We start from the raw sequence: 19,023 nt of genomic DNA, 5'->3' as shown, positions 1-19,023 counted from the left end.
TTCGTTTTCATCTACATTGCAGCCTCACAAAGCGTGAGCTCTACAGCACTTCTTTCTAACAAGTTAAAAATTGGAGCTCTCTCTCTCTCTCTCTCTCTCTCTCTCTACAAGGTCTTTTAAGGATAAACTGTCTAATTAAGAAATGACACTTCAATTATTTTTACTTTTAACCCAATCCCCAACCACTCGTGGCCCCCAGTGCGGATTTTTTATCCAATTGCACAATATCACTCATGGAGAAGAAGGTGAAGCACAAGGACCAGCTTTTGCCCTAAAACTTCCACTTTGCCTTATATATATTACTGTATTCTAAAACTTTCAGTTTTCTACCATGTGATATTACACAGTTCAATTCAAATATACCCATAATTCTAAAACTTTCAGTTTTCTACTGTGTGATATTACCATGATATTACACGCTTCTATTCAAATATAATTCTAAAACGTTCAGTTTTCTACCATGTGATATTACACACTTCTATTCAAATATAATTCTAAAACGTTCAGTTTTCTACCATGTGATATTACACACTTCTATTCAAATATAATTCTAAAACTTTCAGTTTTCTACCATGTGATATTACACACTTCTATTCAAATATACTCATAATTCTAAAACGTTCAGTTTTCTACCATGTGACCTATTCAAATACACCCATAATCTGAGTTCTATCATTCCGTTTTGGAACTTTTCTCCACAGCTTCAGGTCAAATGCAGCGTTCTCCTGGGGGTCAGTGCCTGTCAGCACAGAAAATCTGAAATTCTCCCTTTCCAGGCTTCCAGCAAGGGGACATCAACGCTGCCCCTCCCGAAAAACGCAGGGAAAAGCGCGGAGACGGGGGAAGAGGCGGAAAAACTCCGTCTGCTGCTATTCCAGCGGTGGGGGGGAAAAAAGCGAGGAAAAATTCGCTTTTGGGGGCCGGGACATCCCGCTGGAAGCGGCGGCGGGGGCGGGCGCGGGCCGGGCTGGGGGGGCCGCTCCGCCCGGCCCTGATTTGCTGCGCTGCTCCGAGATTGACAAACTCCTGCCTCGGGTTTAAAAGAAGGGGGGAAAAAGGGCGGTGTGGGGAGAGGGAGAAGGGAGAACTTTTCCGGCAGCCCGGGAGGAGCAGGCAGGGCCGGAGCTGAGCGCGGCGGAGCCCCCGCACCCTCCGCCCGCCCCATGGCTTTATAAAGGGCTGCTCCCCGGGGGGGGCTGCCGGGGGGGCTGAGCGCCTGCTCTGCGCTTCTAGAGACAGCTTGGATTTGTTTTTTTTTTTATTATTATTATTTTTAATTATTTTGATATATATTTTTTTTTTTAATCCCCTCCTCGAGCTGTCCCGAGCTGGTGCCCCGTTTTTTTGGGGAGCATGGATACGCACACGCGGTGGAAAAGGCGCAGTTGGATACGGAGCCGCTCGGTGCCCGCTGCGCTGGTGCTGTTGGGTGCCCTGTCCCTCGGCCGGGCAGGTAAGGGGGGTCCCCGAGCCCCCCCCAAACCGCGTGGGAGATGCTGCGGGGTCGCGGGGGAGTGGGCGAGGGGGGATTTGGTGCGGGGCAAAACTCTTGGCTTTCCTTCCTCCCGTGCATTCCAGCAAAAAGGGAAAAAAAAAAAAAAAAAAAGAAAAGAAAAAGGAAAAACCACCCAACAAAACCCACCCAACCTCCTTTAGCTGCCCGAGTCTCTGAATGCCATTTGTCAGGGGGCCCGTAAAAGGGGAAAAAACTTAAAACAATTCTTTATTCGCCTTCCTTGGAGCAAGAGCTGCCTCTTGCCGGGCTGCTTTTTCCGGAGGAAAAGTCGGGGATGAGTTTCTGGAGGCTCTGGTTCTTTCTATCTCGCTGTGGATATATATGTGAATGTATATTTAGTCCCCTGGAAACCTCCGGGCTTGCGTAGTTCCTCCTCCTTGAGGAGCAGAAAGTTTTTTTGTCCCGCAGGAATCTGCTCTCCCTCCGCACATCAAAGCTCGGGACACAAAAGCTTTGGAGCTGCTCGGGGACCCCAAAGCTCGCTGCCCCCTGGCCAACCCCAATCCCGCAGGGTTTCTCCCTAAAACCGGGGCTGAGTGCAGCAGGAGGAAGCTCTGAACTTCCAGATGTGCAGCAGCACAGAAAACCACTGGAATGTCTTTTTTTTTTTTCTTCTTCCTCCCCCCCTAATCGTGCAGAAGAGGGACTGAACACATTTCTGCTTCCCTTTGGGGTCGTCAGTTTGTTTCCAGAGCTCTGCTCCCCACATTTCTGCCTCCTGGGAAGCGCCAGAGCGGAGGGAGGTTTTTGTGGGGCCGCTGGAGAAGTTTTCTGGGTGTTTGCAGAGCCTTTTCCCGGGTTGTGGTGGACACTTGGAGGCATCGGCGCTGCCGAGCTCCGCTCGTGTTGGATTTCAGGGGAACGAGTGCGGAGCGGGGATTTGTTGGCCGGGCCGAGTTTTGAAATCTGCAAAGTTAAACTCGAGTTCTTCAGGGTAACTTGAGAAGCCGAGAAGTGCCCTGAAGAGCTGGGCTGTCTGGGCTCCAGCCTCCCTGCCCGAATTTAGTGCTTTTTGCAGGCTTTGTTTGAGTGTCAGCAGCACGAACAGCAGCGGGATTCTCTGCGTAAAGCAGGGATTGCCAATTATTTTCATTTCTGGCCTCTTCAAATGACCTTAAGGAAGAAGAGGTGGGCGTTGGAGGAATGCTTCCATTAAGGCTTCGCTTGTGGAGGCTGAGCAGGGTGGGAAACTCGACGAATAAAATGTCCTGAACATCCCTGCAGGGAAATCAGGGGCCAGTGGGAGATCCCAGAGTTTGTCCCGCAGAGGAATTGGGATGTTGGATGTTGGAATGACACCAGCTCCTCCTGTCAGGCCGCCTGCTCGGGTACTTTGCATCAGCTGAAAATTGAATTATCAGCTCTGTTTCAAAGAAAAAACAATTTATTCCTTCCACTTGTGCCTGTGCTGAGGCTGTAACGCTCCCAGAGCATCCTCAGGCACTTCCCTGTCTGTGTTTCTCCTCCCAAACCGCTTTTTGAAGTTACCAGGTGACTTTGGAAGCAGCTTTTGGGGGCAGCTGCCGGAGCAGAGGATGGCTGGGAGCTTTAGTGGGGCCGGCGTGCAGCTCTGAGGAATGACTCTTGTGGTGAAAGGCTTTGAGTTTTCCTAATGAGCCGCCTAATAGGACATCAAATCATTGGGGTGAGGGAGGAGCCGGACTGGGGCTGCTGCTGGCATTGACTAATGGTCTTGATGGCTTTTTTTTTTTATTATTTTTTAATTTTTCCACGTTGGCTTTGGTTTTGTTGCAGCTCAGTGTGTTTTAGTTTCAGGATAGTTGGTTTCTCTGTGTGGAGAGGTGAAATTTCCCTGTGATCTGTGGGATGGCACCTGGCACAGAGGATTTCCAGCAAATAACAGGGAAATAACAATGTCAGAGCTGCCTCCCACCACTGCCCATCCAGCTCAGATTTTCCCATATTTGCAGAGATGATGTCACACCAAAATCAAACCCACAGACAAAGCTGGAACCCCTCTCTGCTCTTACAAATCCCTGTAAAAACCGAATCGGGTTTCTGGGTGAAACTTTTTTGGATGCAGCCGTTTCCTTTAGTGGCAAAGAGCAATGAGGATCCAAACTAAAATAAAAATGCTGGAAATTATGTTGTATCCTGTTACCTTGGCTCTTCCCCAGTCACCTAAACGAGCTAAAAAAAATCTTTATCCAGCCAATTAAAAGAGAGGCTTATTTAAATACTTTGCCAATCAAAAGTGTTGCTATTGTTTTACAAGAAGAAATCTGACTTTATAAGTCTGGAATGGGTGGCAGTTCCAATTTCCCCTGTAAAAGCTGGATTAGGGCACTGCCGGGCTGCAATGGGAATTTGGAAGTTAAATCACCCAGCTGTGGGACAAGCCCTGGCCAGGGGACAGCAGAGGTCTTGTCTTGTTCTTCCAGGGGCAAGGAGGAAAACTCCGTGCTGAGCATTTCAGGGAATTCCTTCAAATTTGGGAACGGGAGGAGTCCCATTTCCAGTCCCATTTCCAGTCCCATTTTCAATTCAATTTCCAGTCCCATTTCCAGTCCCATTTCCAATCCCATTTCCAGTCCCATTTCCAGTCCCATTTCCAATTCAATTTCCAGTCCCATTTCCATTCCCATTTCATCACTTTGGGGTAACTCTAAGGCAAAACCCGCTGGGGAGTCGCTGATTTTTGGTGTGCACACAGGGACAGCAGTGAGGACTCACCTGGCTCTGACCAAAACGTGGTTTTAATGGCAAGTTTCAATAAAAAAGCTGCCTTGGTGTTGTTTCTAGTGTTTATTGTGTGCCCTAGGAGAAATCAGGAGGGGCTGGAAGAGGGTTGAGAATCCTTATTTTAAATGGGTGCTGTCCCTGCCCTTTAGGATTTGGAATTGGATTTTTCAGGTTTTCAGCACTGCAGGGCTTGTGCTGATGCCTCTCAGAACTGGGGACGGGACTCAAATTTTATCTCCTCTCCCCCCTCTGAGTGCTGCAGGTGTGGAGGTGGGACACCCCTGACTGAATTTGAGTTAATTTGGGTTAATTCGAGTTAATTTGGGTTCCTTTGCCCTGAGTGTGGCTGCAGCAAGGGATCAGCACAGAATCCCTGGGCTTGGAAAAGATTCCCAAACCACTGAGCTCAACCTGGTGCTCAACGGGCGCTCAATTAAACCCCAGCGAATCACAGCTTTAATTCTGAAGGAGATTTCCCATTTTCCCCGTTTTGTTGCTGTCCCAGAGGCCCTGGGTGGCACAGAGATGGCTCCATCAGCCTTGGCAGTGCCTGGCTGCTTTTTTGCTCTGCCCTGGAGCTGTGCTCAGCTCCTGGTGCTGTCTGTCCATCCCTGTCCCAGGATCTGCATTCACGCCTGCTCTGAGTTAGGATTTGATTTCTAACAAGAGCCAGGAGGAATTGCTGCGGGCCATGCCCCGTGTCAAGTGGCATTTAGAGACGTTTTGAGTTTTGTCTGGACTTCAGGAAAAATCTGGGAGTGCTTTCCAGGAAAATGCTCTTCACTCCAAAGGGTTTATCTGCTGGGCAGTTGAAATTGGCCTTTAATTCTCTCATTAATCACTTTTTGTCTCGTGTCCTGATTCCTGGACCTGGCTGCTGGGGATGCCCTTCCCAGAGGGGTGGTGGTGAATGGATGGATGGATGGATGAGGGATGGATGGATGGATGGATGGATGGATGGATGGATGGATGGATGGCAGTCCCCGTGGAAATGTGGAAACCTGCAGGGAGCAAAGAGCTGGGAGTGCTTCCACAGAAATTCAGGGGCTTTCTTACCCTTTCAAACCTGGCCTTGGCAACTTCCAAGGATGCAGGGGCAGCCACGGCTGTGCCAGGGCCTCCTCACCCTCACAGCCAGGAATTCCTTCCCAATATCCCACCCGAACCCATCTTCTGTCAGTTTAAAGCCATTCCCCCTCATCCAAAGCCCCTCACAAAATTCTGTTTTCAACACTTGAAGGGGCTCTGAGGGCTCTTTGGGAAGAGCAGCTCCTGCTGTCCTGGGAATTAACTTTCAAGTGACAGAGAAAATCAGGAGACCAGGATAAATCTGGCATTTCATCCCCTCTGTCCCCACTCGCCCACCTCTCCTTTGGCCTGCTGAGTTTAGCTGGAGCTTGATCCCCAGGATGCAGCAATTGTTCTAGAAAATGGGTAATTTGGCAGAGAAAAGTATAAAATATTGTCTAAAGAGTGCAAAATATTGCATGGCAGGGTATAAAATATTGTTTGGGTCCCATGTAAAACATGGGTGTCAGTTTGTAGTACCCAGGTTTTGGTAAATGGGAGGTGCTGGTTAAAGTGAGAAGAATTCTCTGGGAAATAAAGTGAATTCCCGTTCCTTTTCCCTCCTCTCTTCCTTCACTTCCAGCCTGGCCTCACTTTATATCAAATATTTTACTCTTCCTACTGAATTTGATGTGATCGGGACTGAATTTTCAGTCCTTAAAAACACAATAAAACCTCTGTATGAAACAAAGCAACACCGAGGAGGGGAAGAATGAGCAAAACCAGGGGAACAAAAAAAAAAAAAAAGGTCGAAACATGAAAGAATGGAAACATTTTGTTGAAATCTAATGTTATGTGGAAAAAATTGGGTTGGCAACGTGGTATAATTAACCACTGGTTACTGTTGGCAAGTCCCAAGGCTCTTGAAATTCAGCCTAGCACTGGCTGAAGCATCCAAATGATGTCGTGGTTTCTCTGTGGACGCGTCTGGAAAATCTGTGGAACTAAAATAAATAAATGAAGGAACTACACAAAAGGCATTTTTGAGGTTGGTTGCTCCAAGTCTGGGCTCTTTTGCTCTTTTTTTTTTTTTTTTTTTTTTTTTTTTCAGAAGCCAAGAGGATTCTTAACATCATCTGGAAGCTTTCACAATGATGAGATGTCATTTTTTAAAAGGCGGAAAGTTGTATTAATGTATTTACAACAGAGTTTTTCTTCAAGTTGGTGTAATAAGCCTGAGAGAAAACGGAGAGTTTGGGGATGAGTGAGGTGGAAAAGCTGCATCAGGGCTCATTCCTAAACTCTGCTGTGGATTTTCTCCCAGCCCTCAGGCAAACCCCTGGATTTCCCATGTCCTGGGGGCTGATCCTGCAGCCCAGTGTGGAGCCTGGCCTTGAGGGGTTGCTTGAGCACGATTTTGTTGCTGAAGTGCCAATAAAATCTGTGTTTTCAAGCAGCTCCAGGAGTCTCTTCCCATCCCTGAGCCTCAGGTTGTGTTGGTGATTGGTTCTTTCTGCTTTAAAAATGCTTTCCCTCCTTGGGATATTTTTTTTTCCTGTTGGGCAGCACCAACGCCCCTCACCCAGGAAATCCAAGAGGTTTTTTGGATTTTGTGTTTAGATTTGGGCAGGATTTTTACAGACTATACCGAAAGCACCGTGCTGTTCTGTTGGCTACGCTCAGAATCCTCTCAATTAGACCTGTGAAGGAAATCTGGAGCTGTTTTCCTAAAGAGGGATGTGCTGGATGTTTGGTGGCCTCTTCTTCTCCTTCAGCTCGATGAACACCGGAATTCTCTTACCCTCAATTTCTATTTGATACATTTATTATTAAATCCATTCCTTACACGAATTTTTAATACATATTTGCCTAAACCTCCCTGCCAGCTGGGGGTGACCCCGTGTGCCACCCCTGCCTGGATCCAGCTGTGCATCTGCAGCCAGGGCCAGGGGAATCCTTTCAGAATAAATACAGCAAAAAGGGCTCAGCTTTTCAGCAAACTGCTTCGAGGCCTTTTTTTTTTTTTTTTTTTTTTTTTTTTTCTCCTTCTCTTTCTGCTCCAGCTTGCAGAGGAGGGGAGTTTGGAGCTCTCAGGAAGGAGCTGAGTGGGAAAGGAGAGGTCACTGAGGGGTCTGCTGGAGCCCCTGCTCGTCACTGTCAGGTTTAGGGACTGGATTTTGTGTTCCTTGTGCCTGTCAGCTGGAGCTGCTGGTTCTGAGTGAGGAAATCCAGCAAGGAGCCATGCTCATGAGCCTGGCTGGCCTCTCCTCCTCTGCTTTTCCTCCCTCCACCCCCTTTTTTGTTTCCAAGACAATGCTGGAGTAAGAATTCACTGCAGCCGAATTCCTGGAGATGACACTGCAAGTTTCCCAGGATCTCTCATCCTCCTGCAGCGTTTTACACAGGGATTTTTTTGGTGCAGCTCATTCAACTCTCAAATATGAATGAAGCAGTGAGTTTGTGGGATCTGATTTTGTTTTATTTTTCATGCTGGATGTGCTGGAATGAGATACCTACTGTGTGTGCTCTTGTGTGCTGCAGGGCTGAGATCTGCTCCGAGGGCCGTGGTTCACCAGCTGAATAATGCAAGCATTGTTTGGGTGCCCTTATTTCCAGCTTGCACCATTAGAAGTGAATAGAAAGGTCAAGGAGATGAGTCACAGTGAACACAAGTGTCATTCTGCTCAGGAGAAACGGGGAAAAGGAGCTTCCAAGCGAGGTGTGCCAGCTCTGCTTCGCTGGACTCGCAGGGAAAACGAGAGGAAATACCAAAATAGTGACCCTTGAAGGGGGAATAATGTGCTCTGACTCCGTGTTGCAGAAGGCAGAATAAATTGCTTTTAGTAAGTTAAATTATATTACATTATTACTATACTATACTAGAATTATGTTATACTAAAAAGATACTAAAGAAAAACTCGTGGCTGTCTCCAGACAGTCACAACACAGCTTTGACCTAATTGGTCAATTAATCTAAACAACTATTACTGGTGTCTAATTAACAAATTACTCTTTGGTAAACAATCTCTATAAGGCATTTTACATGTGCTAAACACCAGGAGCAGCCAATAGAGATAAGAATTGTTTCCTTCTTTCTCTGAGCTGTCTCACTGCGTCTCACAACTTCTTAGGAAAAGTCTTGGGAGAGAGAATCTTGTCTCTCTCTGTTCAGAGAATGTGAACACCACAAGGAAATCTTGGCTGGGATCTGCTGGAGCGTCCAAGCACCTAAAAACCCCAGCGAGGGGCTGGAGCTGGGCTCTGCTGGGAAAATCCAGGGGATGCTCTGGAGAAGTTGGGCTTGGAAAGCAAAGAGCTGCCCTGGGGAGGGTGGGCAGCTCTGCTCCTCTTGGACAGCCACGGGCACCCAGGAGGAAACATCTGAGAGAGGCAGAGTGAGGGACTTTCTCCCCCAAAGTGCACAGGACACAGTGAGAATGTGCCTCTCCCGGTCCCGGCAAGCCCTGCTGAGAGAACATTCCTCGCAGCTTTCCCATGGGATCCCGAGTGCCACAGGGAGAAATCCGCTCCCCTCCCCAGCCCTGCTGGCTCTCTTGGGGCACAGGCACCCCCGGGGGACTCCCCGGGACCTGCCCTCCCTGGCACAGCGGGCAGGACACGCAGAGGGAAGCAGGAAAACATCAGGATGAGCCTTTGGAAGGCGGGGAGAGCAGCGCTGATGCTTCAGGGAATCCCCCAGGGGGACTGCTCCAAATCCACGTGGGAATTCCCAATGCTCAGCCAGAATCACCTTTCCTCAGCTCTCAGAGCCAGGTGGGGGTGAAGGTGCTCTTGGAGAGGGACTTGGGACAAGGACACAAGGGAAGGACGAGGTGGGAAGGGATTTAAACTGCCAGAGGGACAGTGGGAAGGAATTGTTTCCTGTGAGGATGTTTCAGCGCTGGCAGCTGCCTCTGGATCCCTGGAAGTGTCCAGGGCCAGCCTGAAGTGACCTGGGATAGTGGAAGGTGACTCTGGATGATCTTTAAGGTTCCTCCCAACCCAAATCATTGTGTGATTCCACGATTATCCCTGAAATTCTGGTGGGATTTGCAGTGGTGGGGTCCTCATCTCTCCCTGCAGCATCCCAGGGGAAGGAGTGGAGCAGACACTCCTGGATCTGAGGGCAGCTGGAGCTGAGCACAGCCCACCCCTCTGCAAATGCCCTTTTGTAAACGAAGCTTTTTGAATTTCCTGCCCAAATCCTGCCCCGGGCAGCTGGGGAAGCACTGGCAGAGCCCTGGCAAGGGGAATGTGGCTCGTGGGCTGCACGTGTGCAAGGGCTGAGGAGCTGGGGGGGCTGTGCCAAGTGGGTGGGATGGGCTGGGGACCTGGCCAGGAAAAGGGAATTGCACTGGAACAGCAGCAGTGGCCGGGGCACAGAGGGAATTCAGGGCTTGTTCGTGCCTTTTTAATAGGGTGGAGTTTAATTCCTGGCCTCCTGTACCTGTGGGTTTCCTCTTTTACACCCTCCTCTGGCTTTATCAATTTGGCTCGTTGCTTTCCCCCGTGCTGGCAAGGAAACAGCCCCAGCGCATTTGGGATCGTGGTGTGCTGCCACAGACTCCCCTGCACCTTGTCCAGCATTCCTTTGGGGTTTTGGCAGCCTTTGAGCCCTGACAGTGCAGAGGAATATTGACATTTTTGATTTCTAGCCATTGGATTTTTCAGTTCTGAAATCACACCGCTGGTGTGAAATAGATATTCCTCTGAAAAAGAGAGAAAGCTTCAGAATCCTGATTTACTCTGCACGTTCAGAACACACCTTCAGCAGGGAACCAAAGCCAACCCTTTCCCCCGTCCCTCTAATCGGGGCTAATTTCCATAAACAACTTTGCAAATGAATTTGCCAGTTCGGCTTTGATCCGAGGTGGCCAAAAATTCCACCAGAATTCCAGTGGATATCAAATGTCTGGGAACTGGGACGGGTTTGCTGCTGAGGCAACAGAATCAGGGAATGGTTTGGGCTGGGAGGGCGAGGGGAGTGCTGCTGACCGAGGGCTGGAGCTGATTTTGGTGGGGCTGAGCCTGGTTTGGGGTGAAACATTGGGATTGTGCTGGTATTCCATGCAAATTTAGGATTTCTGCAGAGGGATGAGAAATCCCTCAGGGAGATGCTGGGAGCAGAGCTGACTGAGGGCTGGAGCTGATTTTGGGGGGCTCTGCCTGGTTTTGGGGTGAAACATTGGGATTGTGCTGGTATTCCGTGGAAATTTAGGATTTCTGCAGAGGGATGAGGAGGGTGGAGATGCTGGGAGCAGAGCTGGGCTGCGATTCCATGGGAGAAGCTTTGAAGCAGGGCACCAACCTTCCTGGAAATACCCCTTGGAGGGTTCTCCCTGGAAAATACCATGCCTCAAACACAGGATCTGCTGCCTGGGGGCTGCTCGGGGGATTCCCTGAAGCATCAGCGCTGCTCTCCCCGCCTTCCAAAGGCTCATCCTGATGTTTTCCTGCTTCCCTCTGCGTGTCCTGCCCGCTGTGCCAGGGAGGGCAGGTCCCGGGGAGTCCCCCGGGGGTGCCTGTGCCCCAAGAGAGCCAGCAGGGCTGGGGAGGGGAGCGGATTTCTCCCTGTGGCACTCGGGATCCCATGGGAAAGCTGCGAGGAATGTTCTCTCAGCAGGGCTTGCCGGGACCGGGAGAGGCACATTCTCACTGTGTCCTGTGCACTTTGGGGGGAGAAAGTCCCTCACTCTGCCTCTCTCAGATGTTTAAATTAAAACAATCTGGCTTTTCTGCAACTCTTGGATGCTTTCCCTGCTGACCTCAGGAGCTGGGATGGGAGGAGGAGCCAACAGACCCCAACTGGCTCTGGATTTTTTTTTTTTTTTTTCTCGTTGCTGTTGTTGTTTTTTGGGTTTTTTTTTTCCCCCTACAAGTCCAGAATCCCTGTAGGATGCAGAAGAGCAAAACAACGAGGGCCATATTTGCTCTGCAAACATCCATTTTTCCCCGGTGCTCTGCCATGGAGGAGCTGTGTCAGGGAGCTGTGAGGCTGGAGGGAGCAGGCACACGCTTTTCCAAGCACAGACATTCCCACAGCACACGGGGAGAGGCTGGGCAGGGTCAGCCTCTCACCCCTAAAACAAGACAGCAAAGCCAAGGTGCTCCAGAGCCTTTGGCCCCATCCCTGAGGATGCTGGAGCCTTCATCCCCAAATTCCCAACGTGCTCTCTGTGCTGGGAATTCTGCTTGGACTCGCTGATCCTCAAGATCTTTTCCAACTTCAGTGACTCTGAAAATCATCCCAGGGTTCTGCTCTGACCCTCTGATGCTCAGGCTGGGTTTTGTCCTGGCCCAGGGCCCCTGGCTGGGCAGAAATGGGATTTTTTTTTTGGCTCCCTGGCTGTGCTCAGGCTCTTGCAGCACTTCCTTGGTCTACGTGGAGCTGGGGGTGGATCCAGGGCTGGGAGCAGCCTCTGGTGGATTTGGGAATTTAGGCAGGGAAGGAGCAAGGCAGCATCACTCCTGAATTACAAAACTTCCCTTCATCTCTTCCTGCTGCTGCTCTTTGTGCTGCTATTCCATGGAAATTTCGGATTTCTGCAGAAATCCTCCCTGTGCTGCCCACGGGAGTTTTGGGGAATTTTTCCAGGATTTTACAGCCCTGGGTGGGATTCAGGGTAGGAAAACACACTGGGATTTCTTATGGCAACGGGGATAACACCAAACTGATCCAGATTTTTCCTGTGAAATAGCAACCAGAGCCAAACCCAGAGCTTGGTTTGGGTGTGGAAATACCCATAAAGAACTTGGGGCTCCTCACTTGAAGGGAATCAAAAATCCACGCCAATAAATCCTGAGATGATCTGAGGCAAAGGCAGAGCACGGCATCATCACCCCCAAATTACAAAACTTCCTTCATCTCTTCCTGCTGCTGCCTTTGCTGCCCACGGGAGTTTTGGGGAGTTTTTCAAGATTTTACAGCCCTGGGTGGGATTCAGGGTAGGAAAACACACTGGGATTTCTTATGGCAATGGGGATAACACCAAACTGATCCAGATTGTTCCTGTGAAATAGCAACCAGAGCCAAACCCAGTGTGGAAATACCCATTAAGAACTTGGGGCTCCTCACTTGAAGGGAATCAAAATCCACATCAGTAAAATGCTCTGAGGCAGAGGCAGAGCCTGAGTTAAGGATGTTCTGAGGGGGTGCTGAGAGCCCAGCAGGGTTTCCCTGCCTGCAGCTCCCTTCTCCAAAGCCTTGGCCAGACAAGCCGGGGCCCTCCTTGCCCCGGGGACGCCGATGCCAAGCCCTGAACAAACACTGAACTCCTTTTAGCAGCACGCTGCAAATAGCTGAGCCTCTGCTGCTGCCCCATTCTTGTGGCCTGGCATGAAGCTTTTTATGGATTAAGCTGAAACATCTGCTTTTAGGGGAGTGAAATCTGCCCCGGACTTTGCTTCAGCTCAGGAACCCAGGGTGGGATTTGGGGCTTTGCTGGGGTCGTGTTGATGATTTTTTTTCTGACGGTGGCAAAAAGCCCAAACTCAATTTTAGTCAATGGAAAGTCTAAAAATAGATGTGGGGGATGAGAGGGAGCTTCTGTGAAACTGGACTTGGGTTCTCTCATGCTGAGTATCAAAAGTGCCCCAAGAAATTCATGTTGGGGGAATTTCCTTCCTGTTTTACTGAGCCAGGGATGACAGTGGAGGGGGTGCTGGTGCAGACAGGTAGGGCAGGCCTGTGCAGTGTCAGCTGACACAGGAAAATGTGGAAAATTCTTCTGGGAAGTCAGGCCTGGTTGGGAATAATCACTGGGGAACGCTGGAGGTGAAATAACCCAGAGTTATTAACCCAGAGTTAAGGGATGGGTGTGAGGCAGGAGCTGCTTTGAATTTGACCTGTAATATCCTGGGGTTTATATTAAATTATTCCATTCTTTGTGCATGACAGTGATGGGCTTACAGCTGGATCTCTTCTGCATCCATGTCCTGGTGGGTTTGGGCAGGAGGAACCAGGAAAAGGGCAGAGTCCTTTCCAAGCCCCCACAGTTTGGAGTGCTGCATGCAGCTGATGTTGTATGTCCTAGGAAGATTTCTCCCTTCTCCTTGCTCTGGAATAACCTCTCAGCATGCTCACGAAGGGATCACTCTGAGTGACCTCTTTGCATTATAAAGACAACATTACTTTTCCTGTAGCTGTGGAAAATCTCCCTTCCCTCTGGGTTCAAAATGAGGGCACAGAACAATGGACTCAGGTCAATTTTAAGCCCAGTACTAAGTTGTTTATGTGCTGTTTATTTAGTGATGAGGAGAACATAAGAAATGCCATAAGAAATCCCACTGTGTTTTCCTACCCTGAATCCCACCCAGGGCTGCAAAATCTTGAAAAACTCCCCAAAACTCCCGTGGGCAGCAAAGGCAGCAGCAGGAAGAGATGAAGGAAGTTTTGTAATTTGGGGGTGATGATGCCGTGCTCTGCCTTTGCCTCAGAGCATCCCAGGGTTTATTGGTGTGGATTTTGATTCCCTTCAAGTGAGGAGCCCCAAGTTCTTTATGGGTATTTCCACACCCAAACCAAGCTCTGGGTTTGGCTCTGGTTGCTATTTCACAGGAAAAATCTGGATCGGTTTGGTGTTATCCCCGTTGCCATAAGAAATCCCAGTGTGTTTTCCTACCCTGAATCCCACCCAGGGCTGTAAAATGCTCCATGTAGGAATCAATCTTCCTAAAATACACGATAAAATATCCTGGTAACTCAGCATCTTGATAAAATATCCTGATAACTCAGCCTTGTCACCAGGATCCTAAATATTTCCTTCCCTCATTTCTCTCCCAGTGCCTTTAACTCCTCAGTGTGCAGGGATTGGTGTAAAAACACCAACCACGACTTCTCCCTGTTCACAAATGGCTGGAAGTGTCATCCTGTGCTTTTCCAGATGCTGGAGTTGTGCTCCTTCCCTCATTTCTCCCAAGTGTCAAAGCCAGTGGAAGGAATGGCTCCCAGAGCTGAAGGGACAGAGGGATTCTTGCCTCAGTTTCACCACAAGCAGAGCAGGAGCTGAAAGGCAAACCCTAAAGTGTGACCCCAAAGATTGGGATTTGCAGCAGGATGGACCAGGTGTTAAAAGGGGAAAAATGGGGTTGGGCTTGGTAGGGGAAAACATCTGAGCTGTTTTCCCACCTCATCACTATCTCACTCCTCAGAATCCCCCAGCTCAGAGCCCTGGCACAGATCTGGGTGGGAAATCACTGCCAGCTCTGTTGGCAGTGCCCAGGCTGGGGCAGCCTCCCTCAGCCACCCATTCCTGCTCGTCCTGCCAGCCAGGTTCTTTGGGATATCTCTGCAGATCCACCTTCAACCCCTGCCAGAGTTAAAGCCTCTCCTCCCTCTGCCCGTGCTGCTGCCTTGGGGTGGCACCTGTGACACTCCCGGGGTGGTTTTGGGCCGGCTGCATTTCCAAAATCACCTCGGAGTCAGCTGCCGTAGGACAGAACTATTTAGGCTGGAAAAGACCTCCCAGTCCCAGCACTAAACCACGTCCCAGAGTGCTCTGTCCTTCCAGAGCAGCACTGGGAGGGGTTTTGTGGTCCTGGTCCCTTCCCCTGGCTGATGTTTTGCTGGTCTGAGTGTCAGGCTGTGCTTGGCACACGAGAACAATCTCTGGGTCCTGTTTCACCTCGGTGTTTTCCAAAGCCAAGCCCCACTCGGGGCTGCTGGAGGAGAAAACCTGGAGGTGAGTTTGGCACAGCCAGCTCTGGACGGGACAACAGCTTTGTGTGGATTTTTGGGCAGATTCCTGCCCCTTGTCACCCCCACAAGGCTGGGGGGTCGTGGCAAAAACTGTCCCAGGGCCATGGGGACATTGGTGGCCACCCCCAGGGAATGGCAGGGTCATCCCAGGGCTCTGCTGGGCCTGGGAAGCTGAGGCAGGTTCTGGTGCTTGGAGAAAGTTGATGATGCTTTTGGGGTGAGAAAACTTCCAGTTTCAGGTTTATAAAGCATGCGTTTAATTAAGCCTTAATGAGGAATGTGGGTGATTAAGGAGAGTTCTTCTGGCTGCTCAGGTCAGCAGGGCTGGTGCTCAGAGCTGCTCAGGAGCTCTCCCTTCACTGTCCCCAACTCCTGTGACCCTGCTCAGGGTCTTTGTGTTATCACCCAGCTTATCAGAGCAGAGGAAAGGAAATTTAGCAGGAAATTTTGGGAGCCTTTGAAGCATTTAAAGGGATAGTGCCAAGGTGAACGCCCCATGCTGTGCAGAGAGCAGCTGAAGAAGGGGTTGATGTGTCAGGTATTGATTTCTTTGCTGCTTTTTGCTCCTCTGTTTTCAACCTGATGGGTTTTTTTTTGCACCCTTTGGAAGGGTGAGAATGATGTGGGCCCTGCTTGTTCTGTAGTCAAGACATGGGCAGAGAACAAATCAACCCCATCCTGCTCAGTCCAGAGATGTGGGATTGGTCCTTTGGAGCCAAAATCCTCCTGTGGGGCTGCAGAATTCAGCACAGGAGCAAAATCTCTCAGCCCTGGGGCTTGGGGCACTGATTTTGCTGCTGGAGGTGCCCGAGGTGGCTGTGTTGGATCTTGTTTGTGTCTCTGTGCTGCGATTTCACTGCTCAGCACCCCGTCAATGAATGGTTTTGCGCTGTGTGTTCTTAGAGAAATGTGATTTTTTTTTTTTTTTTTTTTTTAATTGCCCATCTCTTAGAGCCAGGTTCTGCCAGCCTCATTAAGGAAATTGCCACGGAGCAAATTGGGATTGTTGGAAAGCAAAGCCACGTGTTCTTCCTCAGTGGGATTTAGGGGCTGGAAGAGTTCTGTGGGGAGCATCTGCCTGGGCTGGGCTTCTGCACAAAACCTCCCCTCTAAAAGCAGATTTGTTTCCAAAGCTGGGCTTTGTTTGTTTCCCTTTTGAGAATTCAGTTGTCTGATGGCAAACTGGCTCTTCAGCGTTATCAAAAAGCAAAATAAAATCAAAATGTGGCCACTGGTCCTTCCCTGCAAGGCAGTAATGGCAATATTGAGTTTTATCTCTTTTTAAATACATTTCACAAAATTGGAAGGGGTTTAGGAGCCAGCGCCTGAAGCAGTGATGGGAATATTGACTTTTATCTCTTTTTTAATAGATTCCAAAAAAAAAAAAAAAAAAAAAAAAAAAAGGAGGGATTTAGGAATGAGCACCTGAAGCAACAATGGGAATGTTGAGTTTTTATCTCTTTTTAAATACATTTCACAAATTGGAAGGGATTTAGGAACGAGCACTTGAAGTAATGATGGGAACATTGAATTTTATCAACTCAGCAATGGGAATGTTGAGTTTGATCACTTTTTTAATAGATTTGAGACAATTGGAGGGGATTTAGGAACAAGCACCTGAAGCAGTGATGGGAATGTTGAGTTTTTATCTCTTTTTAAATACATTGCACAAAATTGGAAGGGATTTAGGAACAAGCACCTGAAGCAATGATGGGAATGTTGAGTTTGATCATCTCAGCGATGGGAATGTTGAGTTTGATCAACTCAGTGATGGGAATGTTGAGTTTGATCACTTTTTTAATAGATTTGAGACAATTGGAGGGGATTTAGGCACGAGCACCTGAAGCAATGATGGGGATTGGAGGCTGGAATGAGCCAGGAAGGGAAAGTCCCCTCTGGAGACTCAGCACGGAGGGATTTAAGTGTTGAAGATTTGCTCAGATTGGTGAATTTCGTCACATTTTGTGTGGGACTTGAGAGCCCAGGGCTGCTTTGGGTGCCCTGCAGGAATTCCGGGAAAGGCTCATCCCAAAAGCTGCTGTGTGAAGCAGAGAGGCCTAAAAATGCCAATTCCAGGGTTTCAGCCTGAACCAGCAATGAGTGGGCATTTCTGACCCTTTTCCCATCAATTTTCCATTTCCCAGGGGAGGCAGAGCCCTCCCTGCTCCATCCCCTCATCCCAATCCCCTCGGGATTTTCCCAGGGCAGGGACATCACCCCAGCAGCACTGACAAGCAGAGCTCAGTGATTTTTATAACTGTCATTGGCCCCTAATTAGATGTTAGATGCCAAAGTAATGATCATAAAAGGCTCTTTATTTCAAACAAACCCATGTGAATAATTCTGTAAATATTTGTCTGGGCCAGCCTTGGGTTGAGTCCTGGGAAAGCTTTTTGGATGAGGATCTTGGCTATTTCTCGTTGGCTTTTCTAGGAGGATATTTCAATTTTTTAGATGCTATCTTTGGGTTTGAGTCCTCCTGCACAGAGAATGGAAGACCTGAGATGACATCTCAGCTCTTAAATGCAGCAGATCTTTCCAATGTCACCTTGTAACGGGTTTAATAGGGAATATCTGAAAGGAGGGAAGGGAAAGAAAGTGCAGCTGTGACCCAGATTTCCTAAAATCACCCCTTGGAACCCCGTTGTGGCAGCTGTGGCTTCCAGGCAGATGGAGCCAGGATTTTATAGGAATATTGGTGAGGAAAGATCCAGCAGCTCTTGGACTGGTAGTGAGGGGTGAGTTTTGGGGTGGCTTTGCAGCCTGGGAGGGGTTGGGATCCCATGGAGGGGATCCTTGGAGGGGTTTTTATCCCTGTTTTGGGGGTTTGTATCCCATGGAGGGGTTTGGATCCCTGTTTGGGGGTTTGGATCCCTGTTTTGGGGGTTTTTATCCCCATGGAGGGTTTGTCTCCCATGGAGTATTTTGGATCCCTGTTTTAGGGGTTTGGATCCCCTGGAGAAATCTGGATCCCTGTTTTGGGGGTTTGTGTCCCATGCAGAATTTTGGATCCCTGTTCGGGGGTTTATGTCCCATGGAGAAGTTTGGATCCCTGTTTTGGGGGTTTGGATCCCCTGGGGGGATTTGGATCCCTGTTTGGGGGTTTATGTCCCATGGAGAAGTTTGGATCCCTGTTTTGGGGGTTTTGGATCCCTGTTTGGGGGTTTATGTCCCATGGAGAATTTTGGATCCCTGTTTTGGGGGTTTGGATCCCTGTTTGGGGGTTTGTTTCTCGTGCAGAGGTTTCTATCCCTATGGAGAGGTTCCTATCCCACGGCAGGTGGGATGGGGAGGGAGGAGCTGGCTAATTAGCTCAGTAATTATCTGTGACTGGGCTCCTGAGGGCTGTTTGTAATGCAGATGCCGCTCGGGGCGGTTAATGGGGTCACCTTTCTCCCCTAATGACCGAGGAGCAGAGATCACAAATTTCTGTCAAAGCTGGGCAGGAGTTTCCCGGCGCTGCCCTAATCCCTCTGGATGTGCTCATTTGATGGGAGCAAACCCTCTCCCTAACCAAGGGGAGGAATCCCAGGATTTTAATGTAAAAAAAAAAAAAAAACCAAAATGTGCCATTTCTGAGCTCGAGCAGCGAGGAAATACACCCGCGTTTTATTTATAATTAAGGAAAGGAACAGGAGCTGGATGTTGTGCTTGGATGAGCTTCTGCTGCATGCTTGGGATCACCAGATTCTATATTATCATAAAAAACCTCCACTGGCCTACAGTAAAATAACATTCCCTGGTGATGTTCACAAGGAAATTCATCTAAACACCTAATTGGGAGCAAGGCCCGCTGGATAAATGCGGATTAGAAGTGAGAAAAGCACTGGGAACGGGGAATGGAAGTGGCGAATTTCTCCCTGCTCTCCGACACATCCCTTGAGGGCATCACAGCTCCTAGGGGGATGAGCAGGGATGAAATTCAGTTAATTCTGGGTGTTTGTTTTTTTTTTTTTTTCCTCCAGCTCTTCCCGTGCAAGCAGCACCTGTGTGGTGCAGTGTGGGTTATATAAACTCAGGAATTAATGCTCCGGAGAAAACTTTGGGAAACAAGCTTCAGAAACACTTCTCGTGAAGTCAAGCAGGTATTAATTTGAAA

The 19,023-nt window shown here is 49.0% G+C and overlaps 1 protein-coding gene across 2 annotated transcripts in view; it reads left to right on the top strand.

Moving 5' to 3' along the window:
- The first annotated feature begins 1,143 nt into the window (after window positions 1-1,143).
- COL5A1 (collagen type V alpha 1 chain) overlaps window positions 1,144-19,023 on the top strand; it is a 136,660-nt gene continuing 118,780 nt past the window's right edge. For both annotated transcript variants that reach the window (XM_053996247.1, XM_053996245.1), the window contains exon 1: window positions 1,144-1,453. In XM_053996247.1, coding sequence (XP_053852222.1) covers window positions 1,354-1,453 — 100 coding nt within the window. In that variant the 5' untranslated portion in view covers window positions 1,144-1,353. The remainder of the gene's footprint in view (window positions 1,454-19,023) is intronic.

This window comes from Vidua macroura, chromosome 21 (genome assembly GCF_024509145.1).
Source record: "Vidua macroura isolate BioBank_ID:100142 chromosome 21, ASM2450914v1, whole genome shotgun sequence".
Taxonomy (NCBI): domain Eukaryota; kingdom Metazoa; phylum Chordata; class Aves; order Passeriformes; family Viduidae; genus Vidua; species Vidua macroura.
Note: the sequence above shows the minus strand (reverse complement) of the source record. Positions and strands in the feature narration are given on the sequence as shown.